General features: G+C 45.3%; 1 protein-coding gene across 1 annotated transcript in view; it reads left to right on the top strand.

Annotated features, from left to right (window-relative positions):
- The window catches only part of LOC124544798 (glucose dehydrogenase [FAD, quinone]-like), a 48,358-nt gene that overhangs the window by 6,253 nt on the left and 14,164 nt on the right, over positions 1-27,941 (top strand). Inside the window, exons 2-5 of the mRNA XM_047123479.1 lie at positions 5,466-5,727; positions 12,742-12,973; positions 20,485-20,663; positions 22,800-23,054. Of these exons, the coding sequence (XP_046979435.1) occupies positions 5,466-5,727; positions 12,742-12,973; positions 20,485-20,663; positions 22,800-23,054 (928 nt within the window). The remainder of the gene's footprint in view (positions 1-5,465; positions 5,728-12,741; positions 12,974-20,484; positions 20,664-22,799; positions 23,055-27,941) is intronic.

The raw sequence follows: 27,941 nt of genomic DNA, 5'->3' as shown, positions 1-27,941 counted from the left end.
CTGTGGAGACCTCACGCCTCACGTGTTGAGCAATTCGGCGGTACGTCCACCCGGCCTCCCGCATGCCCACTATACGCCCTCGCTCAAAGTCCGTCAACTGCACATACGGTTCACGTCCACGATGTCGCGGCATGCTACCAGTGTTAAAGACTGCGATGGAGCTCCGTATGCCACGGCAAACTGGCTGACACTGACGGCGGCGGTGCACAAATGCTGCGCAGCTAGCGCCATTCGACGGCCAACACCGCGGTTCCTGGTGTGTCCGCTGTGCCGTGCGTGTGATCATTGCTTGTACAGCCCTCTCGCAGTGTCCGGAGCAAGTATGGTGGGTCTGACACACCGGTGTCAATGTGTTCTTTTTTCCATTTCCAGGAGTGTATTAGTGACTTCCCTTAAAAGAGCTGACTTATCACGTTGAAGCGCTGTAGATGTTGTATAGAACTGGTGCCAGGCACTCGTGTGAGCCTCCAACGCTGACTTGTGTCATGGTTCTGAAGTTGTGTGCAGTGTGTGTGTGTGTGTGTGTGTGTGTGTGTGTGTGTGTGTGAGAGAGAGAGAGAGAGAGAGAGAGAGAGAGAGACAGTTGGCTCCGTGATGTCAGTGCACCAACAATGGGGAGGGGCTCTACTCTCCTCATCGATACCGTCCAAATCTGAGGTCCATGCAAGCCTTGGCCAGAAATGAAAGTGGCAGAAGTAGAAGCTCCAGATCGCCAAGCGTTTAGAAAAAAAGATTGGGCAGGTACGAGTTGGACCCGCGCACTGAGGGTTCCGTACAAACTTAATTATATCCATACACAGTTCATCCATACTGGGAATCGAAAATCTTGACGATTTTTGTCTGTTATCGACATTGATAGTGGCAAGATATCGGTCCAGAGAAGTCCAAGGCTTTCCAGAAAGTTGTGATTTTTAGTTTGAGGTCGGACAACAAATGACAAAAGAAATGTCTTTTTTCAAGTCGACGGAAATTACCCTAAAGATTTTAGTGTGCGAGTTTGAGGGTATCAAAATATGTGACGTAAATGGCCGTAGCTTTTGGTTGCATTGCCTTTGAAGCTTCAATTTTTTACACCGCCAAGAGAGCGTAGGCCTTAGTATTTGACATAAGTTTCAATTTGATACGCCTATCCGTTCCTAAGAAAATGAGGCCTAAGGAGACGAACGAACAGGCATACAGTCAGATAATTAATGATAAAAAAATCTTTTCGTGAGATATAATCACAAATTTACAATTTTCAGATTTTTTTCTTTTCGTTTTTTTTTTTTTTTTTTTTTACGAAATTTCATGATTCTAGGCCTACGGAATGCACCCTATAGGTTTTGATGGGTCTGCGAGTACTAAAATATGTGACATTAACGGCGGTACCTTTTGACGGCATTGACTTAGATGCTTCAATTTTTACTCTGCCAAGAGACACATACCTCAGAATGTGACGTAAATTTAAATGTGATACATCCACCTGTTCCTGAGAGAAATGTTTTTAAAATAGGGTAGAGAGACGGACAACAAAGCGATCCTATAAGCGTTCCGTTTTTACCAAATAGGACACGGAACCCTAAAATCGAAAAAAATGTACCTTATAAATATTCGACACAACGACTCTCGAATTATCATTCTGTACTCTCTTCCGCTGCGCCATCCGCTGCCTGGAAACTATTAACATAAGTGGCTCATGCTTTTCCTGAACCGTGCCGAAAACGCTATTTTTTCTAAATGATCAGCCATTCGGAGTTCCCACTTGTGTCACTCTCATTTCCGGCCAAGCCTATATCAAAAACGTAGACAAAATCGGTGACGACGAGAAGGCGCTTTCCCCTTGTAAGGTTGGTGGACAGGGGACGTGACAGAAAGTAGCTACCGTGCTTAGACGTGCCCATGAGCACACGGTGAATTTAAGTTGCCCGACTGTTTGAGTTATCAACGCGGACTGTCCAACGAGTCTACAACGAATGGTGTATCCCTCGCAAATACGTAATGCAGCGTAAGAACAGCTGGTCGCTAAAAGTTCCTGACAGACGCGGGTCGGAGGCGAGTGCAGGGAGAAGTTGAGGCGGAGGTAGTTCCGTGACGTTTTACGGACATATATGGATCGTGACGGTGACCAGTCGTTGCCCTTGCTTCTAGCTCTTTTTGGCGGGTACACTTGTGGCACTCCTGTCTTTCAAGACGACAACTACTGCGATCATAGCGCTGCATGCTTACGTTCCTGATTCGACGAACACTGAGGTACCGCGTCGCAATTCCACTGGCGTGATTTTGTGGCCCCAGGGATGTTTACCGGCTGCAGTGTCACCCTCTGCCTTGCGGTATGGAGTCGCATGTGGTCAGTGCACTACTCTCCCGGCCGTTTTGGAGACTTTCCAGACAGTTGAGCCGTCACTGTTCGGTCGAGTAGCTCCTCAGTTGGTATCACGAGGCTGAGTGCGTCCGTTCCATTCCGGGAATCGAACCCGGGCCTCCGCATGGCGGCCATCTACTCTGACCACTCCGCTACGAAGGCAGACGGTCGCTTTTTATCACCCAGTCTTTATTCCACAGGAAATATCTCGGGCTATTTGAATCGTCTCGTGCGTAAAGGGCCTCAATCAGGATATATCCAAAATGGAGTTAAGCACATCGACGTCCTGCTGTAGGGTAGCCGCATCTTAGGATGCCATAAGGCACTCTGTCAGATGACTGGTTATGGTAGGAAATACGCTACAGAAATCACGCTATACGCTATAAGGAATTCAGTCAGTGACTGAAACTCTATTAGCACGTCAAGGGAGCCCTTCCAACAGAAACAAGAAAAGCTATCCGGCAACACATTGTAAGTTTCCCGCTAAAAGAAAGTCATTATGCTGGCAAAGATATAAAATGTTTAGATACCGGACTTAACATTCCAGTGATTTACAAGTTGTTTAAGAAGAAACATCCTGATATAAAGATCACATTTTTAAGGAAAATATCAATCCGCATTTCGGACTCCCTCGAATAGATTGCTGCTGTACGTGTTAAGAGCTGAAGGCGAAAATGGACTCCATTAAAACAGCCGATAACTGCTGCTCAACCTGTCCGTCAGATCTTTTACGTATACACAAATAATAGACGTCCTATCACACGTCCCTGGGGCACTCCTCACCATAGGTTTGTCTCCGATGAACGCTCACATTCGATGACAACGTACTGTATTCTAATACTTAGTAAGCAGGCTTCTAAGACTACCGTATGCTACGGTAGAGTATTATAAGTAAGCGTAGACAATAGCAGTTTTCCTAGTGGCTCTGGTCTGTTAATACTAAAACGGCGCTACCTTTTCGATCGCTTTGTTTCTGTATGCGATCAGTGTCTTACTAGGTTCCTCTACAAACTGTAATTGGGGAACCGTCTAGAAACTGAGTGAGGATATCTATACTGGGCCGTGTAACCTACGGAAAATTTTTGTTTTACATAGTTGCCCTCCTATCTGTTACTTAAAAGTGAACACTATTTACAGCAAAACTGAAATGTCAATGTTTAATTCAGGTTTTATTTTAAAATTGTTGATTTGTAACGTGAAACAAAGGGATGTTGTAGTAAAAATGTAAAAAAATAAACAATGCGGGTTTATCATATACCGTTAGAAAGAGCAACTTTCTCAAAGAAAAAGGTAAAATTAAAAGGAAAACTCAAAACAGAAACATAAACATCCCTTCAATCCTTCGTCAAGCTTATATAACACATGTTTCTATTATTCATAAGCGACTTCCACATTGATCAGTAGTAACAGGAAACTTGTCTTTGATGACGATGAAGAATGTTCTATTCAGCAAATTAACAACTATAATTAAATAGATTATTTTATGTTTGAGTATGCAAACTGAAGTTGTATCAAAAGTCATTTCTTTGGTTGCATAAAAGTGCAGAAGTTACGCGATCAACTAATTTTTATTACTTATAAAAAGCGTTTTTCGTTTGTGATGTACTAATGTTGAACGATGTTCGGTTCTAATTATGTGCGAAACAAGCAAACAGAAAACAAACAAAACTCGTCGGTTCCCAGGTTGTCTGTAACACATTCTTTTATGTATCTTTCCTTAGCTGTGTTATCAATACTATCGGTAATCGTACCATTTACACTACTGGCCATTAAAATTGCTGCACCAAGAAGAAATTCAGATGATAAACGGGTATTCTTTGAACAAATATATTATACTAGAACTGACATGTGATTACATTTTCACGCAATTTGGGTGCATAGATCCTGAGATATCAGTACCCAGAACAACCACCTCTGGCCGTAACAACGGCCTTCATGAGCCTGGGCATTGAGCCAAACAGAGCTTGGATGGGGTGTACGGGTACAGCCGCCCATGCAGCTTCAACACGATACCACAGTTCATCAAGAGTAGTTAACGTCCACTGTTCAAAGTGCCGTCAATGCCAACAAGAGGTGACCGAGACGTGTAACCAATGGCACCCCATACCATCACGCCGGGTGATGCGCCAGTATGGCGATGACGAATACACGCTTCCAATCTGCGTTCACCGTGATGTCGCCAAACACGGATGTGACCATCATGATGCTGTGAACAGAACCTGGATTCATCCGAAAAAATGACGTTTTGCCATTCGTGCATCTAGGTTCGTCGTTGAATACGCCATCGCAGGCGCTCCTGTCTGTGATGCAGCGTCAAGGGTAACTGCAGCCATGGTTTCCGAGCTGATAGTCGATGCCGCTGCAAACGTCGTCGAACTGTTCGTGCAGATGGTTGTTGTCTTGCAAACGTCTCAATCTGTTGACTCAGGGATCGAGACGTAGCTACACGATCCATTACAGCCATGCGAATAAGATGCATGTCATTTCGACTGCTAGTGATACGAGGCCCTTGGGATCCAGCCGTGCCTTCCGTATTACCCTCCTGAACCCACCGATTCCATATTCCGCTAACAGTCATTGGATCTCGACCAACGCGAGCAGCAATGTCGCGATACGATAAACCGCAATCGCGATAGGCTACAATCCGACCTTTATCAAAGTCGGAAGCGTGACGGTACGCATTTCTCCTCCTTACACGAGGCATCACAACAACGTTTCACCAGGCAACGCCAGTCAGCTGCTGTTGGTGTATGAGAAATCGGTTGGAAACTTTCCTCATGGCAGCACGTTGTAGGTGTCGCCACCGGCGGCAACCTTGTGGGAATGCTCTGGAAAGCTAATCATTTGCATATCACAGCATCTTCTTCCTGTCGGTTAAATTTCGCGTCTGTAGCGCGTCATCTTCGTGGCGTAGCAATTTTAATGGACAGTAGTGTACTACGTCATTTATGTAGTGTACCAAAACTACCGAACTACAGTTTTGGTAGAGCGTATCTTATTAATAAAGCCTTCGGAACCTGTTCCGTACGCTCGTCTGCAGTGGGTCAAACGCTTTTCGGAAACCTAGGAGTGCGGAATCTAGCTGCTGCCCTTCATCCACGGTTCTCCTCCGACCTGCCCACAGTGCCGTGACGTTAGTGCTGCTGCTATTGCTGGTGGCGGCGCTGGGGACATCCGCCGCGCCCTACGCCCCCCAGTCGCCCTTCTTCGGCGCCCCCGCGCAGCCCAAGGGCAAGTGCGACTGCTCGCAGGCGGCCGACTCGCCGCCAGTGGTGGGCAACCCAGGCACGCCCCCCATGGTCGCCGTCGAGAGGACGCTGCAGCGCCAGTGCGACCTGGTGGACCCCACCGCCTGCCTCGACACCAGCGGCGACGGCCTCGACGGGGTGAGTGCTGCACCACGCTACACCACACGAGCTGTTCTCCAGTGTCAGAGGTTTCCCTCGTCGTGGCCTCAGTTCGACGGCCAGAGCGCGCTTCGTCTTCGGTGCTTGTCCGATCACGTTTAATTCATTAATCCAAAAGTAAACAGTCTTCAATGGTGGTGCAGAGACCATGTGAACTTCATCTACTTTTCTTTTGATTTATGTGGCAGTTCAACCTTCAAATGAAAATGTTTAATAAAAGCACGAAGGTTTTCTCGCATTTTTATCGTAGTGGACGCAGACCAATTCAGAAGGCTATCGACAATGAAGTGTGCGCTGCACATTGTTGAAATCCTTAATACAATCCTTGGATTAATCAAGCTTCCCAGCCTTGATGGCGCGACAAAATTGTTCCATTCTTTCACAGAAATTTACCCGACTTGTCAAACCACCATCGTAAAACTCTTTTAGCAGAATGTTCTCTGAGGTGATGAGGGTCATGACCACACTGACACGTGCCCTCTCCCTCACCAGGTGGATTTGACCCTAAGCATTTCCGTCCATTGATTTCCTGACACTTTTCTGTGCTTCTTGGCTTATCATCTTGATGACACCTTCCGACTACTCCTATCTTCTGCACATCTACCAAACCCGACGCTCTCAACCATGCGCGCCTGTGCGTACAACATTTTACCTTTGCTACTTAATTCCAGTCCCAAAGAAAACAGGTGTTGACAGATGTGAAAATTACAGAACTATCAGTTTAAAAAGTCACGGCTGCAAGATACTAACGCGAATTCTTTACAGACGAATGGAAAAACTGATAGGAGCCGACCTCGGGGAAGATCAGCTTGGATTCCGTAGAAATGTTGGAACACGTGAGGCAATACTGACCCTACGACTTATCTTATAAAATAGATTAAGGAAAAGCAAACCTACGTTTCTAGCATTTGTAGACTTAGAGGAAGCTTTTGACAATGTTGATTGGAATATTCTCTTTCAAATTCTAAAGAGGCAGGGGTAAAATACAAGGAGCGAAAGGCTATTTACAATTTGTGAAAGGGAAGCAGTGGTTGGGAAGGGAATGAGACAGCCTATCCCCGATGTTATTCAATCTGTATATTGAGCAAGCAGTAAAGGAAACAAAAGAGAAATTCGGAGTAGGAATTAAAATCCATGGGGAAGAAATAAAAACTTTGAGGTTCGCCGATGACATTGTAATTCTGTCAGAGACAGCAAAGGACCTGAAAGAGCAGTTGAACGCGATGGACAGTGTCTTGAAAGGAGGATATAAGATTAACATCAACAAAAGAAAAACGAGGATAATGGAATGTAGTCGAATTAAGTCGGGCGATGCTGAGGGAATTTGATTAGGAAATGAGACAGTTAAAGTAGTAAAGGAGTTTTGCTATTTGGGGAGCAAAATAACTGATGATAGTCGAAGTAGAGAGGATACAAAATATAGACTGGCAATGGCAAGGAAAGCGTTTCTGAAGAAGAGAAATTTATTAACATCGAGTATAGATGTGTCAGGAAGTCGTTTCTGAATTTGTATGGAGTGTACCCATGTATGGAAATGAAACATGGACGATAAATAGTTCGGACAAGAAGAGAATAGAAGCTTTCGAAATGTGGTGCTACAGAAGAATGCTGAAGATTAGATGGGTAGATCACATAACTAATGAGGAGATATTGAATAGAATTGGGGAGGAGTTTGTGGCACAACTTGACTAAAAGAAGGAATCGGTTGGTAGGACATGTTCTGAGGCATCAACGGATTACCAATTTAGTATTGGAGGACAGCGTGGACTTTAAAAATCGTAGAGGGAGACCAAGAGATGAATACACTAAGCAGATTCAGAAGGATGTAGGCTGCAGTAGGTACTGGGAGATGAAGAAGCTTGCACAGGATAGAGTAGCATGGAGAGCTGCATCAAACCAGTCTCAGGCTGAAGACCACAACAACAACAACTTCTTTCAACGCTACATTGACAATTCATCAATACCTCAGCAAATGTCCCGTGATTTAGTCGTTTATGTGAGGTAGAGAACGCGGAAAGAAACTGGAGGGACGGGTGGAAATTCGTGACTTCCAGTTGCACAGAGCATTGTGGTAATGCAATGGCGAAAGTTGAAAATTTGTGCTGGGCTGGGACTCGAACTCAAGTTTACCGCTTCTCATGAGCAGCTGCCTTAACTACTTCGGCCATCCGGACACGGTCCCTGAGCGACTCAAATTTCCAACTTATCGCATGCTCGAACGCAGCGTCGATTAACCCCCTACTCACAAATTATTGATTCCCGTAGGAGATCGGACGATATTAGTGCATCCGCACTGAAACAAATGTCAAGGAGCCGTAGCGCTTTTACAGAAATGTATATACCCTTACTCATGTTAGGGTATTTCTTATCATTCTCTGTGGCCCCTCTCTGTTTCATAGCTCAATTGTCCTTTAATTATTAACGTCATTCTCCTGAACCACATTTCGATCACGCCCAGTTTATTCTTTCATAGTCCTCTGGCTTTCCAAATACGGCTCGGCTCGACAGACTCTTGCCTCAGAACCGAGCGGGGTGGCGCAGTGTTTAACACACTGGTTAACACACTGGACTCGCATTCGGGAGGACGATGATTCAAACCCGGATCCGGTTGGTTTGTTGGTTTTGGAGGGGTGACCAAACAGCAAGGTCATCGATCCCATCGGATTAGGGAAGGATGGGGAAGGAAATCGGCCGTGCCCTTTCACAGAAACCATCCCGACATTTGCCTGAAGCGATTTAGTGAAATTATGGAAAACCTAAATCGCTACAGAGAAATGCCGGGATGACTCCTTTGAAAGGGCGTCAAAACCCAATCTCCAAATATCCATTCTTGTTTCAGAACTTACTTCACCAACTCTTTGCCAGTATCAGATACCAGTAAGGCTCTGTTGTACAACCTACTTCAACCTTACATCCACCAATCTCACAGCTTACAACAAGCACTTCTTACAAACAAAATTGTATTATATATTTCGCGTTCGGTTCACAAGAATGGTATCATTACCTATTTTGTCTTATTAGCAAGTGATGACCAGATGACCTGATTAAAAATAAAGAGACAGGCGGTAGTAAAATACCATACGCACTTGAATACGCCACATAATAATCCTACAACTGACCCGGTTACTTTGTGTCGAACTGAAGTACAGGAGTTAGTTTCTTTTGTAATTAAGTTTGGCAGTATTTTACTACTCCTGCGTCCGCAGCTGGTGCTCTAGTGACTTGTGCGCGATCTCTAGATGCGGTGTCGCTGGGTGGATTCCCCACAGGATCGGAGAGAAGCTCATGGACTGCGTGTTTGTGTTGTTCTAATCATTTCATCGGCGCGTGAGTCTCCGAAGTTGTGTGAAATAGAGACTTGCATAGGGCGGCCGGTCAATAAGCCCATACTTTCATTCATTTACGATCCCTTTCTTTCTTTTCAACAGTTCATCTGATGTCGACTTGGTAAGACGAAACTAGTAATGATACCACCTGTGTCACATGAGGGTGAAACACATAATTCAAAAAAGTAACAAGACGGTCACTGTGTTTGTCTAACGGTGTATGCCTGCACTGGGTGCACTTCTTTCTATTTTATGCACAGGTTTCCTTAACACTGATGTTTCGTTGGTCGCTATTCTCGTATTCGCTACTCTTCATCACTTCCGTCGTTACTCTTCTTCTGCTAAATTCAACTTCAGAGCAGCCTGTGCACTGAACAGTTCATCTGAATCTCCCTTAGTTTTACTTTTGACGTTAATTCCTGTTCTCAAATTTCTTTCTCTTTCATCAACGGATCTTGGATACACAATTTAATTAATTCTGCTATATATAATACTTAACACGATCATGAGCTGAATGATTCCTGATTTAAACCTTCCAAAACGTAACTTTCTGCTAAACGACCAAACGAAAGATCCGTTACTGTCGTGAACGAGACAGGGAGTACATAGGCCTACAAAGAGGAACACCGTCAATGGTCTGAAATCTGTCTATAAAAAAGGGAAAGAACTTGTAATGTCCGGAGAATAAATGATGCACGTTATCTCACAGAAATCGTCTCAGAAAGTAAGTCATATCCATGTCGTTCCTGCAAGTTTACTAATGTCACGTAACCATCTACCATTTGATTATCGTGTCATTCATTTCTTAAATTTTGGAATATAACTTCGTATCAGGGTACGACTTAAATTGATGTATACTCTGAACTGTCGAAACAAGCTGTAGTACAACATTTCCCGTTTTGAGATGGCTGTATGGGCATGTTCCGAAAGACATTAAATAAATAAAAGCCTTTCGAATGTGGCAAAGAACGTTCCTGGTGCATCTATCATCCGTTAACTCAGGTGCAGACCAAGGGTTCGGTTATAATAATAATACATTGAATAGAGAGTATGGCTGATGAATGGCGGTGTTTGAACAGCTGTTATTTAGATGTTTACTTCAAAGAAAAATGGCGTTCTGCAGTGCGGTTGTCGATCAGTACGTTGTTTTGCACGACGAAACTCGCCTGACTGACTTGTTACTCTGAAGCTTACGTGCGTCAGGGAACTGTGACGAGTACTCCGCAAGGTCAGCATCCGCGTGTTCACCAAGTTACGTAGTCAGCCGCAGAACGGCAGCTTTATCGCGTGCCTCAGTCACAGACCGTCTGCCGGAAGGAGGAGGACCTTCTATTTTCCGCTTGACTGAAACGTCATGTGAAACAAACCGCCATTGACCAAGCAACAGTCTCTCGGCTGCAGCCGCAAGGACTGACACAGAGAGCTGTCAAGGACCAGGATAGGATGAGGATGAGGAAGAGGAGAGGGCGGGGGGGGAGGGGGGGGGGGTTGAGGGGCGGAGGGCGTGCGTTCCAAATGGATCGACAACGCGAAATGCAGGCGTACCTGCTTCCGGAGCGGAAGGCGCGGGAAATTCCTCTTTCGCTGCAGCCGCCCCAGACGGCGATGCACCAGCGGTGCGCTGACGCAACGCAACTGGGGTCAAACGCTCTTGCCGTTGCATCACACCTCAACAGCGACCGGCTGGTAGTCCTGAAGGTCGTACGGAAGTCTTTCGTCCCTTGCCAGCTCTGCCGCGCCTGAGCATTACCGTCACATACATGTACATCTACCCTCTGCAAAACACTGTGGAGTGCGTGGCACAGGGTTCTTCCCTTTGAACGACTTACCGAGGAAATAGAATTACATATTAATACCTTCAGCTGCTGACGGGCGTTGATATATATCAATAGGGACAGGTGAAAATGTGTGCCCCGACCGGGGTTCGAACCTGGGATCTCCTGCTTACATGGCAGACGCTCTATCCATCTGAGCCACTGAGGGCGCAGAGGGTAGCGCGACTGCAAGGACTATCTCGCGCCAGACCCACATTCTCACCTTATATGTCCACACACTATATTCGTAGGGTCCCTGCCCAACACATTCCTTACTCGTGGAAGACATTCTTACCAAGTCCCGTAAGAGTTCGGGTACATGTCCGAAAGAACATACACCATATCCATATAAGTAACACAGGACTCCTCCCGTCCTAATAGCGCAAGGAGGACGGGAAGAATGATTGCTCAAATGGTTCAAATGGCTCTGAGCACTATGGGACTTAACATCTGAGGTCATCAGTCACCTAGAACTTAGAACTACTTAAACCTAACTAACCTAAGGACATCGCACACATCCATGCACGAGGCAGGATTCGAACCTGTGACCGTAGCAGTCTCGCGGTTCCGGACTGAAGCGCCTAGAACCGCTCGGCCACCACGGCCAGCAATGATTGCTCAAATTGCCTCTGTAGGCGCCGTAATTATTCTAACGATTTCTTCGCGATCCGTAGTGCGCGATACGTAGAAGATTGTAGTACGTCCGGACCGGCCGCTGCGGACGAGCGATTCTAGGCGCTTCAGTCCGGAACAGCGCTGCTGCTGCGGTCGCAGGTTCGATCCTGCCTCGTGCATGGATGTGTGTGATGTCCTTAGTTTAGTTAGGTTAAAGTAGTTCTAAGTCTAGGGGACTGATGACCTCAGATGTTACGTGCCATAGCGCTTAGAGATATTTGAACCGTTTTGTAGTACGTCGGGACTTCAGAACGTAAGTTACACACGTCGTCCCAGGCTAAGACCATTGCGCTACAAGGGTGGCCGTTTGTCTTCTGCATTTCTTCTTGGTGTAGCAACTTTAGTGGCCATTAGTGTATATTCGCTAATAAAATTCGTTGCAAATAATCCACCTCAATTCGCAAAGAACAGTGATGTTCATACGTACAACACTAGAGGGGAGAAATGAGCTTTCCTATCCGTTATTGAAGCTGTCAGTTACCCAAAAAGGAGTACATTATTCAGCAACAAAAATCTTTGATCATTTGCCCAACAATATAAAGTGTCTGACAGGTAGCAGATCAAGTTTTAAGTCTAGCTTAAAATCCTTTTTTTGGACAACTCCTTCTACTCCATGGACCAGGTTCTCTTTCATAAATGGTAAAAAAAATTGCACCTCTAAATGTAATTGCATGTGTAGAACTAAAAATTTCAGTAATATTAATATTAGCACTATTCATGTGTGTGTACATATCTTGTAATCTGACTTGTTCCACATCATATCGATAAAATAATCGGGAAAATGATCTACGGATCATGACATAACTAAACAATAAAGCAGCATCTGTGAGGCAAGTCTTTGCGCCCAGGGTCCCGAACTGAACCAAATGGAACACCTTCAAGAACAGAGACAATGTCGACGTCGCTCCAGCCCCAGTGTCCAACAATACTTCCGTCTCTGGTTTAAGCTTCTGAATAAGGTTGGTCTGTCAATCCTCCACAGATATCCAGACACCTCACTGAACGAATCCCAAGCAGAGTTCAACTAGTCATAAAGGCCAAGGGTGGACAGACCCCACATTAATTTCTGGTAATAGGTGCCTGGATACTTGTGATGAGATAATGTACTGGCTAATGCTGTAGTACCTTGTTGTGTCCATTTGTCTGGAGCGTTTCTTGAGATAGCGACGTGTCCTCAGGAGACGGACTTCGTGGTGGTGGGTTCCGGCACTGCGGGCAGCGTGCTGGCGTGCCGCCTCTCAGAGGACGGCCGGCACCGCGTCACGCTTCTGGAGGCGGGACCTCCCGCCCCCGCCGCCGCCGCCGCCCCCAGCCTCTACCACGCCTACGAGGGCACCGTGCTCGACTGGAACTACGAGCTCGAGAAGGACCCTAACAGCTGTCTCGCCTCCACCTGTCGCTGGCCGCGAGGTGAGTCGCATTTATCTTGCCTCGGTCTCTTCTTCACAACCCTTTCTCGTATCTCAGAAACTGACCCTTGCTGGCACTGCCTGATTCTGGTCATCTTCGCCTTCAAAAGAGTTAAGTACTTTCACCGTACTCTCCTTCCGAACAGGCCTCGGAAGGCTCAACCGTACCGACCGACCGCCGTGTTATCCTCAGGCGATAGGAATCACTGGATGCTTTCCCACATTCCCAGCTTTTGTCAGTTTTCGTGACCGGAACCGGTACTTCTCGATCAAGCAGCTCCTCAGTTATTCTCACAAGAACCGACTGCACCCCGCTAGCCGACAGCACCCTGCAGACAGGACAGTCACCCATCCAAGTGTTATCCAAGCCCAACAGCGCATAACTTAGGTCATCTGACGGGAACCGACGTTACCAGTGCGGCAAGGCCGTTTGCAGTTTCACCGTGCGCGCTAGAACAAAAATATTGCAGATAACACTTACTTAATTACTCATTGAAATTGTAATGTTATCATGCCGTGTGAGGGTGTCTACAACTTGTACAGGACACAAGTTGCAGTTATAAGAGTCGAAGAATGTTAAAGGCAGACACAGCACTTGAGAATGCAAAACCCAGTTTTATTCAATTTGAAGATTGAGCAAGCTGTAGAGGAAACCGAGAAGAAATTTGGAAAGGGAATTAAATGTCAGGGACAAGAAAGTAAAACTTTGAAATGTCTCGATCAAATAGTAATTCTATCTGTTTCGAAGATCAGTTAAATGGAATGGCTCACATCTTGAAAAGAGGATGTAACATGAGTATCAACAAGAGTACTGGGCTGCACTCTAATTAAATCAGGTGATATAGTGGGAATCACAATAGGAAAAGCAGTAGCTAAGTGTTGTTACGTGGGCAACAAAGTAACTGACGACGGTCAAAGTAGGAAGGATATAAAATTGAGACTGGTAATTGGGAGAAAAACGTCCCCGAGAAGCAGGAATTTGTGAATATAGAATATAAAATTAAGTGTTAGGAGGTCTTTTCCAAAGGTATTTGTCTGGAGTGTAGCCTTGAGCCGAAGTAGAATATGAACGATAAACAAATCAGTGATGACGAGCATAGAAACTTTTGAAATGTGGTGTTAGGAAAGCTTGTTGAGAATTAGACTGGTAGGTCGAATGATTAATGAGGAGTTAATATATTTAATTAAGGAAGCAACAAAATTTATGGTACAAGATAACTAAAAAGGAAGATTAGGTTATAGGACACATACTGGGTGTCAATGTGTGGCTCATGGAGTGGTGATGGAGTGAAGCGTGAGTGGGAAAAGTCGTAGATGAGAAGGGGAATGAATAGAGTAACCAGTTTTAGATCGATGTAGTTTGCAGTAGTTATGCAAATATGAGAAGCTGTGCGCGGTATAGACCAGCATAGAGAACAGTCATCAACCCAGTCTTCAGACTGTATATGACAACAGCGCCTGGTACGTGCAGATTTAAATATTCGTTGTAAGTTTTTCAATTAGTAAGCAAATACCAAAATTATTTTGTTTACTTTATCTTCATCCTTGATAAATCCCTTACTTAGGATCTGCTTGAGGAACATTAACATATCAGTTCCTTTGTCCGAGGAGAAATCATAAGGTTTTAATTACCATCTTGAGAAATACTGTTAAGCAGTTAATTTATTGTTTGTCTATAGGTATCTACCTGCATCCCTCGTCAAGATCCGTGGCACGCCGCTAGAGGATAAAGTGCGCATCGGCCGCGCAGTTTGGTTTTGAATCCCCTCTAGCGGTGTGGTACGGATCTGTGGCGAGTGGATTTCAAAGCGTGCCAGGACTGCAGATATGTACCTATAAACGCACAAAAAATAATTATGTAATTTGATTTTTGCAAAGTGGTGATTAAAACTTTACGTCGTCGCCTTCTACTTCTTCTTCTTCCTCACTTCATATATATATGTAGCTGTGTGGTCAGCGCGACAGAATGTCAATCCTAAGGGCCCGGGTTCGATTTCCGGCTGGGTCGGAGATTTTTCTCCGCTCAGGGACTGGGTGTTGTATTGTAACAATCATCATCATTTCATCCCCGTCTGCGCGCAAGTCGCCGAAGCGGCGTCAAATCGAAATAGTTGCACCCGGCGAACGGTCTACCCGACGGGAGGCCCTAGCCACACGACATTTACATTGACATTTACTTATTTATTAGGAAACTAGCTTGTTATAGTACGCCATCTCTTGCATGGTCTTCCTAGATTTCTTCTTCCAGTGTATTTATAATTGAGAGCCTTTACCAGCACTCTTTCTCCTCTCATATGGTCTATGTATTCCTTCCATTCTCTCCTTTACTTTTTCGTTGACGTTATATACTGTCCAATCACATTCATGTGAAAACCTGTCAATAGCCTGAATAAACACTTTTTACAACGCGGGCAACTGCGAGTCGTTCAGGAAGAGAGTCGGTGAGGTTCTGGAAAGCCATGACAGGGATGTGAAACCATGCGGACTCCCGTGTCGTGGCCATCTGCACTATGTTTCTCGGTTCAGGAACTGCCCTAACGACGTGGTCTCACAGATTCTCGATTGGGTTTTAATATGGGGACTTTGGTGGTCACGAGAACAAGGGAAACCCGTCCTGATGCTCTTTAGACGACGCTCTTGTATTGCAAGCTGTCTGATGCATCGCATTGTCTTCCTGGTAAATGCCATCAAGCTGAGGAAAAACAAACCGCAATAAGAAAAAATGTGTGTGAAATCTTATGGGACTTAACTGCTAAGGTCATCAGTCCCTATGCTTACACACTATTTAACCTAAATTATCCTAAGGACAAACACACACACCCATGTCCGAAGGACCAGCCGCACAGTCCATGACTGCAGCGCGCCAGACCGTTCGGATAATCCCGCGCGGCAAACCGCAATTAGAGATGGACGTGCTTACCAAGGATAGACGCATACATGTTTTTATCCATTGTGCCTTTCAGAATGACGAAATCACCCGCGGAACGTCATGAAAATATTCCCCAGACGATAACGCTCCATCCTCCGGCCTGGACAAAATAAAAAAAGGGGGTTCAAATGGCTCTGAGCACTATGGGACTTAACATCTGAGGCCATCAGTCCCCTAGAACTTAGAACTACTTAAACCTTACTAACCTAAGGACAACACACATATCCATGCCCGAGGCAGGATTCGAACCTGCGACCGTAGCAGTCGCGCGGTTTCCAACTGTAGCGCCTGGAACCGCTCGGTCAGATCAGTTCCGACGGTTGTTACAGCGTGTTTGTTTTCAGAAGTTTCACGCCGGTGGCGCATAAAACGCGAGTCCTCTGAGAAGGCCGCCTGTCGGCACTCAGTGGACGTCCAGTTGCGGTATGGGCGTCTAAATTCCAGCTTACGTCGCCGATGAACAGTAGTCGGCATGTGTTGGATGAACCAGACGACTGTTGCAAAGGCCTATACGCAGCGCCGCCCGCTGGAACGGTCGTTGAGGAGACATTGTTGGCTACCCCTCGCTACCCTCGCTACCCTCGCTTCATCTGGGCAGTCAGTCGCTCAAAAGTTGCACGTCCATTCACCTGTACAGATCTCCACATCCGTCATTCACCATTGGCATGCATGGACCGTGGTCCACCACAGATGCCTTGGCATCGATTTTGGATAGCACCAGTTTGTCAAATGTTCAAATGTGTGTGAAATCTTATGGGACTTAATTGCTAAGATCATCAGTCCCTAAGCTTACACACTGCTTAAAGTAAATTATCCTAAGGACAAACACGCACACCCATGCCCGAGGGAGGACTCGAACCTCCGCCAGTTTGTCACGCAAGTTATAATTTAGCCATGACGGCACACGAACAGTTTACAAACTTAACCATTTCGGATATGTTTCCACCGTTAGCCCGAAACCCAATGATTATACCCTTTTGGACGTCAGATAAATCGCGCCGTTTCCGCATTACGGCAACGACTACAGTGTTGTCCCAGTGCGCTTTATATATATTCTCCACTGCCGGCCACTGAGGCCGAGCGGTTTCTAGGCACTTCAGTCCGGAACCGTGCGACTGCTACGGTCGCGGGTTCGAATCCTGCCTCGGGTATGGATGTGTGTGATGTCCTTAGGTTAGTTAGGTTTAAGTAGTTCTAAGTCTAGGGGACTGATGACCTTAGCTGTTAAGTCCCATAGTGCTCAGAGCCATTTTATTCTCCACTGCTAGTGGCGCCATTTCCCGTCTCTGAGTGGTTATTGCACGTTGAAGTCGAGAGTAGACGGTAGGCGCATTAATGTGACTGGAACGCGTATATTCCTAAATATTTTCTTACGTCCTCATTCTTTTACGATCTTCTCTTGTACTGAGTTATTCAAAACGATCTAGATACTTTCAAGTGATTGCAAAAAAATGCCTGGCACTATATGGTTAGATGTATGAAAACAGCAACTTAAGAAGTTTATTGTGTCATGTTCACAAATGTGTGAATGATTATCGCCCGGATGAGTTTTATATGTGAATGATTATCGTCCGCATGAGAGTCAGTAACAGGTGCCCAGATACGTCCTACTATGTCAGTGATGTTGAGGGGAAGAGGAGGTGTGAAAACGGTGTCTTTGATTTAACCCCACAAGCAAAAATCACATGGTGTCAGGTCTGCAACGCACGGGGACCATGCCAGAAACTGGAGATTGCGAGACAATGCACAAGTGATAGGTCGTGGTGCGCAAGAGCTCACGTACATCATTGCCTAAGTGCAGTGGAGCGCCACCCTGCTGTCAAATGAAATTGTCTCTGTCCTCTTGCAATTGCGACATAAACTGCGCGAAATGCTTTTTCTTTCGGTCCGGTGGCAATGTTTCTGGAGATTGCTGTAACAAAACAAACTTCTTGAGTTGCTATTTCCATACCTATAATCATGTAATACCTTACCTCAATATTAACATTTATTAGTCACTTGAAAATGACGCTGTACATTCTTCCACTCTTCTTAGGACTCTCGTTTCCTGAGTCGGTATCCTAATTTCTTGATTGCTTGTTGTTACCCTTGTTTCAGTTCCATAAATAAGAGATGGTGTTGCTACGGTTTTATAATACTTCAGCTGCTTTTTATCTGGCTGTATTGTGCAATTTTTTTTGCAATCGTTCTACAGGTGAAATTATATTTACTTAATTTTTGGTCCATATTTTAGTCTTATTCATATGTAGTGTCATACCCTCGATTTTAAAATGTTTGTCTTGTCCCAAGGTACACATATATAGTTGACAGACAAGCAGCATAGCTTTGAGTTAATTACTTTTAAATACATTGTAGGAGTGAACAGTGATCAATGTGTTACAAATATTTACTATCAAAAACAGTCTTGATCACAATTTGTTTAGTATGGTGACCGGTTTCGACCACTACTGTGGTCTCTTCAGACCTACAAGTCGTATACAAAGCTTTAACTAGAGGGCTACATACATTAAATAAAATACATAAAGTTATAAAGCTATAAAGCGATGAATTACCAATGAGTAAGAACGTCCTTCTGGTGGTAAATCACTACTGGAGAAACCAGTGCACGTCTTACTATATATAATGGAGGCTCCGCCCACTTCTGACGGAATGATGTCATTACTCATCAATGGGTTATAGGTCGAATAACAATGTAAAATTTCTTAGTTAAAAATTGTCAAGAAAGGTAAATAAACACACACTAAACTTAGCTTGTTCAACAGCTATTGTCAATTAAGAAGCGTTAAAAATATTTAAACATGTAGGATAAATGAACCACGTTTTGACAGTACATGGGTTGCCCTCTCAAGGCCTGTTAGTGAGCCATTTGGAACCACTTTGCCATGGTGAAGTTGGGCGCCGTTCCAAAGATGTGGCAGCAGGCTTCTTTCCACTGCAGTTGTTGTAAAGTCGATAGGCAAACTATCCAGTACAGAGATGTGGCAGCTTTATAACTTTATTTATTTTCTTTAATGTAGCCCTGTAATTAAAGCTTTGTGTACGACTTGTAGGTCTGAAGATGCCCACAGCAGTGGTCGGAACCGCTCACCATATTAAATAAATTGTGATCAAGACTGTTTTTGATAGTAAATACACTACTGGCCATTGCAATTGCTACACCACGAAGATGACGTACTACAGACGCGAAATTTAACCGACAGGAAGTAGATGCTGTGATATGCAAACGATTAGCTTTTCAGAGCATTCACACAAGGTTGGCGCCGGTGGTGACACCTACAACATGCTGACATAAGGAAAGTTCTCAAACGATTTCTCATACACAAACAGCAGTTGACCGGCTTTGCCTGGTGAAACATTGTTGTGATGCCTCGTGTAAGGAGGAGAAATGCGTACCATCGCGTTTCCGGCTTTCATAAAGGTCGCATTGTAGCCTATCGCGATTGCGGTTTATCGTATCGCGACATTGCTGCTCGCGTTGGTCGAGATCCAATGACTGTTAGCAGAATATGGAATCGGTGGGTTCAGGAGGGTAATACGGAACGCCGCGATGGATCCCAACGGCCTCGTATCACTAGCAGTCGAGATGACAGGCATCTTATCGCATGGCTGTAACGGATCGAGCAGCCACGTCTCGATCCCTGAGTCAACAGATGGGGATGTTTACAAGACAACAACCATCTGCACTAACAGTTCGACGACGTTTACAGCAGCATGGAATATCAGCTCAGAGACCGTGGCTGCGGTTACCCTTGACGCTGCATCACAGACAGGAGCGCCTACGATGGTGTACTCAACGACGAACCTGGGTGCACGAATGGCAAAACATTTTTCTCGGATGAATCCAGGTTCTGTTTACAGCATCATGATGGTCGCATCCGTGTTTGGCGACATCGCGGTGAACGCACATTGGAAGTGTGTATTCGTCATCGCCATACTGGCGCATCACCCTGCGTGATGGTATGGGGTGCCACTGGTTACACATCTCGGTCACCTCTTGTTTGCGCTGACGGCACTTTGAACAGTGGACGTTACATTTCAGATGTGTTACGACCCGTGGCTCTACCCTTCATTCGATCCCTGCGCAACCCTACATTTCAGCAGGATAATGCACGACCGCATGTTGCAGTTCCTGTACGGGCTCTTCTGGATACAGAAAATGTTCGACCGCTGCCCTGGCCAGGACATTCTACAGATCTCTCACCAATTGAAAACGTCTGGTCAATTGTGGTCGAGCAACTGGCTCGTCACAATACGCCAGTCACTACTCTTGATGAAATGTGGAATCGTGTTGAAGCTGCATGGGCAGCTGTACCTGTACACGCCATCCAAGCTCTGTTTGGCTCAATGCCCAGGTGTATCAAGGCCGTTGTTCTGGGTACTGATATCTCAGGATCTATGCACCCAAATTGCGTGAAAATGTAATCACATGTCAGTTCTAGTATAATATATTTGTCCAATGAATACCCGTTTACCATTTGCATATCTTCTTGGTGTAGCAATTTTAATGGCCAGTAGTGTATATCTTTGAGTGCCTGGTCACCTAGGGTATCCAAAGTAATCTCACTGTGGTGTCACACATCCAGGGCGCGTGGTGGGAGGCACGAGCGTGCTGCACGGCATGATGTACATGCGGGGACACCCCTGGGACTACGACCGTTGGGCGCAGTCGGGCTGCAGCCGCTGGTCCTGGAAGGACGTGCTGCCCTACTTCCTGCGCTCCGAGGACAACCTCGACGTCAAGAGGCGCAGTGACTTCGTAGACGTGAGTATCAGTACACGACGCTCCTGCACATGTATTCCCCCAGCCACTGAATAGCGCACGGCAGAGCCTATTTCGTTCAGTGCGCACAAAGTAACTTGGCCCGTGCCTGCGCAGGCGCTGCGCTAGGGGTGAAAGCTACGCCGTGAACGGACACCACAGAGTAGGGGAGACCGGCTCGACAGCTGGGACCAGTACACTACCATATATCTCGAGTAACTTGTAAGATACAGCTAGCAACTCTGCAAATGAACGTATTAACGGGTTAAAAATAATTCTAGAACACAGACGTTCAAACTCGATAATTTTTCACTATAGTACCAAAAAAAAAAAGTCAGCAGCTCGTGGTCTCGCGGTAGTGTCCTCGCTTCCCGAGCACAGGGTCCCGGGTTCGATTCCCGACGGGGTCAGGGATTTTCCCTGCCTCGAGATGACTGGGTGTTGTTGTGTCGTCTTCATCATCATCATCATCATTCATCCCCATCACGGTCGGAGGAAGGCAATGGCAAACCACCACCACTAGGACCTTGCCTAGTAAAGCGGTGCGCGTCTCCCGCATCGTTCCCCTACGCTCTGTAAAGAAGCATGGGACTTCATTTCCATTTTTTCCACCAAAAAAAGGAATAGTTGCATAAAGAATGGCTCAACCAAAAAAGACGACCACATACTACTAGAAGGAAACCGATAAAACAAAAAAGTGATAAAAAATGTAACATAGCAAACGACATTGCTAAACAACATATTGTGCCACATGATGCCCTGAGAAGCTGCTCGACAAAATTGCCTCAAAATAAGTCTGACTCCGTAGCTGAGGAATCAGCACAAGTGAGTGCCAGCGCGAGGCCCAGGTTCGATTCCCGGTCGGGTCGGAAATTTTCTCCTCTCAGGGAATGGGGTGTTGCATTGCCCTTATCACCATTTCATCATCGACACACAAGTCGCCAGAGTGACGTCAAATAAGACGACTTGCACTGGGCAGCTGAAGTCCCAAAATATGTCATATGCACATTCCATGGCTTTTTTTTTTTTTTTGTACTCCTTCATCTGCATGTGTCTGAAGTAGTGCAGATTTGGGAAGTACTTGTCGCCATGGTTTATTCTCCTTATTCAGCGAATGGCATAGCTAGTGGTTACTACAATCCTCTCAAACACAATTATAATGAGATTTTCACCTCGTTTGCCTCTTATGATAAAAATTTAATGGCACAGCATACAATCACAAAGCACATTGGCAGATCAGTGTTAGGGTTGGTCTCATCAGAATCGACAGCAAACCAAAATGGCGACTGCCTGATTCCTCCGTCATTGGCGTCAGTTCTACTTTCAGTTTCACTGACACACATTGCGTGTGTTGCGTGCACCAAGTTTGTTTTCCGGGTCTGCCTGTTGTCTGTTAAAGTATTATTGCCCGATTCCGAGCAAATGGCTTCTGCCACGCTGTTCAGTCTCCCACAACTAGGAGGATCCATAAGACAGTTTCTAGGGAGGCCAGACCTGGAGGTATGCAGTATCTTTAATGTTTCGGAAGACGGATGCGGATTTGTATGAGTAAGTAGCCATAAAAACCTCCAGTTACGGCCCTGTTACAAACCTGCATAATTTTCCTTTCCATGAGAGCAAAGGGGGCGGGGGGGAGGGTGGGGGGGGAGTAACCGTGGCTGCCCCTTGCCCCAGGGATGCGTGACTTACTCACAATTCTGGATCCTTATTAATTATGTTTAATTGGTGTTCTTGTATTATCTCTGGTCTATGTAGGTTGTACACTGAACACTTGAGTGAAATATGTTCTGCACTGCCAACCATTCTGCAGTCACATACTCCTCGCTGTCAGCGTTGGACTGTAGATAGGTGGTGTGGATAAGGTCTGTGCCCATTCTGCACATAAACCGTGCCCCGACAGGGTCAGACGGTGTAGCTTTATTTAGCCTTTTTCAGGTGTTTGGAAAGATTTCCGAGACTCGCCGACCCCTATCAGATGAGTCCCAGTCGCTTTGCCAGGTATCCACCCGCCGGCGCCTTAGTTGGATTGAATAGCACATCATAACAGTGGTTAACCTCTGGTCTTTGTGGCTGTCAGTGATAAAGGGACAACGCGCCTTTATTTAGTAACTGTGAGTGCTTGTTGTCTGTTCCCCGCAGCCGTCGCTGCACGGCACGGACGGCCCGATGACGGTGGAGCGCTTCAAGTGGCAGCCGCAGCTGGTGGGCCGCATGCTGCAAGCCGCTTCGCAGCTGGGCCAGCGCGTCGGACACGACCCCAACGGCGGCGCCGGCCAGCTGGGCTTCACGCCCGCGCAGGCCACCACCGTGCTCGGCGCCCGCTCCAGCCTGCTGCGACAGTTCTGCGGCGGCTCCGCGCGCCGACCCAACCTCAGCATCGTCACCAGGGCGCAGGTCAGTCGCAGTCTGGCGCGCACGAGCAGCACGCCGTCGAAATTCCTATAGGGACTTCCGGTAACACTACCTTGGTTCGCCGCCAGGCCACATGGAGCGCTGCAAGTTCATCAACCCATCATTTCGGTTTCTACATCTACATCTATATACATACTCCGCAATCAACCATACGGTGCGTGGCGGAGGGTACCTCGTACCACAATTATCATCTTGCTCCACTCCCAAACAGAACGAGGGAAAAATGACTGCCTATATGCCTCTGTACGAGCCCAAATCTCTCTTATCTTTGTGGTCTTTCCGCGAAATATAAGTTGGCGGCAGTAAAATTGTACCGCAGTCAGCCTCTGGTTCTCTAAATTTCCTCAGTAGCGATTCACGAAAAGAACGCCTCCTTTCCTCTAGAGACTCCCACCCGAGTTCCTGAAGCATTTCCGTAACACTCGCGTGATGATCAAACCTACCAGTAACAAATCTAGCAACCCACCTCTGAATTGCTTCTATGTCCTCCCTCAATCCGACCTCATGGGGATCCCAAAGGCTCGAGCAGCACTCAAGAATAGGTCGTATTAGTGTTTTATAAGCGGTCTCCTTTACAGATGAACCACATCTTCCCAAAACTCTACCAATGAACCGAAGACGACTATCTGCCTTCCCCACAACTGCCATTACATGCTTGTCCCACTTCATATCGCTCTGCAATGTTACGCCCAAATATTTAATCGACGTCACTATGTCAAGCGCTACACTACTAATGGAGTATTCAAACATTACGGGATACTTTTTCCTATTCATCTGCATTAATTTATATTTATCTACATTTAGAGTTAGCTGCCATTCTTTACACCAATCACAAATCCTGTCCAAGTCGTCTTGTATCCTCCTACAGTCACTCAACGACAACACCTTCCCGTACACCACACCGTCATCATCAAACAGCCGCACATTGCTATCCACCTTATCCAAAAGATCATTTATGTAGATAGAAACCAACAGCGGACCTACCACACTTTCCTGGGGCACTCCAGATGATACCCTCACCTCCGATGAACACTCACTATCGAAGACAACATACTGGGTTCTACTACTTAAGAAGTCTTCGAGCCACATATTTGGGAACCAATCCCATATGCTCGTACCTTAGTTAGGAGTCTGCAGTGGGGCACCGAGTCAAACGCTTTCCGGAAGTCAAGGAATATGGCATCCGTCTTATACCCTTCATCCATCGTTCGCAAGATATCATGTGAAAAAAGGGCGAGTTGCCTTTCGCAGGAGCGATGCTTTCTAAAGCCGTGCTGATGCATGGACAGCAACTTCTCTGTCTCAAGGAAATTCATTATATTCGAACTGAGAATATGTTCGAGAATCCTGCAACAAACCGATGTTAAGGATATTGATCTATAATTTTGAGGATCCGTCCTTCTACCCTTCTTATATACAGGCGTCACCTGCGCTTTTTTCCAGTCGCTCGGGACTTTACGTTGGGCAAGAGATTCGCGATAAATGCAAGCTAAGTAAGGAGCCAATACAGTAGAGTACTCTCTGTAAAACCGAATTGGAATCCCGTCAGGACCTGGCGATTTATTTATTTTCAACCCATTCAGCTGCTTCACGACCCCAGGGATGTCTATCACTATGTCCTCCATACGGGAATCTGTACGAGACTCAAACGGCGGTATGTTTGTACGATCCGCCTGCGTGAAAGATTTCTCAAACGCTAAATTTAAAATTTCAGTTTTCGTTTTGCTGTCTTCCGTTGCCAGGCCAGACTGATCAGTGAGTGACTGGATGGTAGCCTTCGACCCGCTTACCGATTTTACGTAAGACCAGAATTTCCTTGGCGATTAAAGTATTCCATATTTGTTTCGGTTTCCTCCAAAACAAAGCAAGAGTGACGATCTTTTACGGAAGCTCGAAATTTAGCGCAGACTTCAATGCGAGATGCCTATAATGGTTTCCACAACGAAACTTTGTCTCGAAACCTGACAGCAAATCCAAAGAGATGCTAGAGGCAAGACACAATCATTGCTTTCTCTGCGCGACAGCAATGGAGATACTATCGAAAACAGGGCTGCCTTCACAAAAGAAGACGTAGTAAATATTCCAGACTTCGAATAAAGCACAGCCGCCAACGTTAGTAACGTGGAAGTAAATATCCTTGGAATACTGAAGCAACTTAAATCACTTAATAAAAACGAGTCTTCCGGTCCAGACTGTATACCAATTAGATTCCTTTCAGAGAATGTTGAAGCATTAGCTCCCTACTTAACAATCACATACAACGGTTAGCTCCCTACTTAACAATCACATACAACGGTTCGCTTGACAAAAGATCCGTGCCCAAAGACTGGAAAGTAGTACAGGTCACACCAATATTCAAGAAAGGTAGTAGGAGTAATTCACTAAATTACAGGCCCATATCATTAACGTCGATACGCAGCAGGATTTTGGAACAAATAGTGTCTTCGAACATTATCAATTCCCTCGAAGAAACGGTCTACTGGCGCACAATCAACGCGGATTTAGAGAACATCGTTCTTGTGAAACACAACTAGCTCTTTACTCGTATGAAGTGTTGAGCGCTATTGACAAGGGATTTCAAACTGATTCCGTATTTCTGGATTTTTGGAAGGCTTTTGCACTGTACCACACAAGCTGCCTGTAGTGAAATTGCGTGTTATGGAATATCGTCTCAGTTATGTGACTGGATTTGTGATTTCTTTCAGAGAGGTCACAGTTCGTAGTAATTGACGGAAAGTCATCGAGTAAAACAGAAGTGACTTCTGGCGTTCCCCAAGGTAGTGTTATAGGCCCTTTGCTATTCCTTACCTATATAAGCGATTTGGGAGACAATCTGGCCAGCCGTCTTATGTTTGCAGATGTCGCTGTCGTTTATCGACTAGTAGTCATCAGAAGATCAAAACAAATTGCAAAACGATTTAGAAACGATATCTGTATGGTACAAAAATTGGCAATTAACCCTAAACAACGAAAAATGTGAGGCCATCCACATGAAGGCTAAAAGGAATCCGGTAAACTCCAATTTCACGATAAATCAGTCAAATCTAAAGGCCGTAAATTCCACTAAATACCTAGGAGTTACAATTACAAACAACTTAAATTGGAAGGAACACACAGAAAATATTGTAGGGAAGGCTAACCAAAGATTGCGTTTTATTGGCAGGACTCTTAGAAAATCTAACAGATCTACTAAGCAGACTGCCAGCACTACGCTTGTCTATCCTCTTCTAGAATACGGCTGCGTAATGTGGAATCCTTACCAGATAGGATTGACGGACTATATTGAAAAAGTTCAAAGAAGAGCAGCACGTTTTGTATTATCGCGAAATCGGGGAAGGAGTGTAACTGAAATGATATAGGATTTGGGATTGACATCGTTAAAACAAAGGCGTTTTTCATTGCGGAGAAATCTTCTCACGAAATTCCAATCACCAACTTTCTCCTCCGAACGCGAAAATATTTTGCTGACGCCGACCTACATAGGGAGAGACGATCACCATGAGAAAATAAGGGAAATCAGAGCTCGTACGGAAAGATAATAGGTGATCGTCCTTTCCGCGCGCTACACGAAATTGGAACAAAAGAAAATTGAGAAAGTGGTTCGATGAACCCTCTGCCAGGCACTTAAATGTGATTTTTCAGAGTATCCACGTAGATGTTGCTGATTACGAGTTCATGTGTATACTGCACTCTTTGAATTGCATTGTGAATATGTTGCTCCTATTCTGCTTGGTTTTTCCAAGCATCCGTAACATTGGATGAAGTAAATGATTCCATATTTGTTTTGTTTCATATAAAATAGAAGCTGGTTTCATCGCATAGTGTTTTGTGGACATTCGTTCCTGCCTACGAACCAATGTGCAAACTGCTCGATTTAAATGTATTGAAAGCATATTGCTCGTAATCTACTTTATTTTCGTTCACATACATTTTTCGTACTTTCTCGCATTTAAGGGAGAACTCGACGTTGGCAGCTTTTGGCAGAAATTATACTGAACTTACATCTAGTCATGGAATGAGTGTGTAACTGTGTTTCCTTGATGTTATTTCTTGCCACTGAGTGTCATGCAATTCATAGTGGTTTGCAGAGTATGGATGTAGTGACTAGAACATTCGTCCTCGCAAATACTAAAAATGGAACAATAGTTACGCAAACGTGTTGACACGTTATTAGTGGGTAATAGACACAACACAGATTAGCAGAAGTCAATGTATGGTACTAGAATAATGCTCCCACTTCAGTAAAATTTTGGAATTCTCCACTGAACGCAAGAAAGTACGAAAAATGGATGCGAACAATTATAAAGTGGAATACGAGTAATATGCTTAAAATGCATTTAAATCAAGCAGTTCACACACGGATATTTCTACTATACTTGAGTACACAGAACATCGTGCAACAACACCATCTTCTGTTGTACATGAAGCAAAAGCAAATATCGAATTATTTACCTCACCCAGTATTACGGATGCGAGCGTAAATTAAGCACACTTACAGTGCAATTGAAAGAGTGCGATACACATAAGAAGTCGTATTCAGGTGCACAATGCGATAAAACCAGCTTCTGTGTCATGTCAGATGATTTTCAGGCTTTTACAACTGCTTTAAAGCGCAATTATGTCCGCCTGGAAATGGCCACATGGTCGAAATTGCATTATTGGGTTTTACAGATAAGTAATTTTACAGTCAAAGGGTGACCACCATGTTACATGACTTTACTGCCGACTGAAACTTCACAGTGGTCATGTGTTTGCATTGGGCTTGTGCTTGTGTGTGTGTGTGTGTGTGTGTGTGTGTGTGCGTGTGTGTGTGTGTGTGTGTGTGTGTGTGTGTGTGTGTGTGTGAAGCTCTTTTTGGCCGAAAGCTTA

Source organism: Schistocerca americana, chromosome 8, assembly GCF_021461395.2.
Source record: "Schistocerca americana isolate TAMUIC-IGC-003095 chromosome 8, iqSchAmer2.1, whole genome shotgun sequence".
Taxonomy (NCBI): domain Eukaryota; kingdom Metazoa; phylum Arthropoda; class Insecta; order Orthoptera; family Acrididae; genus Schistocerca; species Schistocerca americana.
Note: the sequence above shows the minus strand (reverse complement) of the source record. Positions and strands in the feature narration are given on the sequence as shown.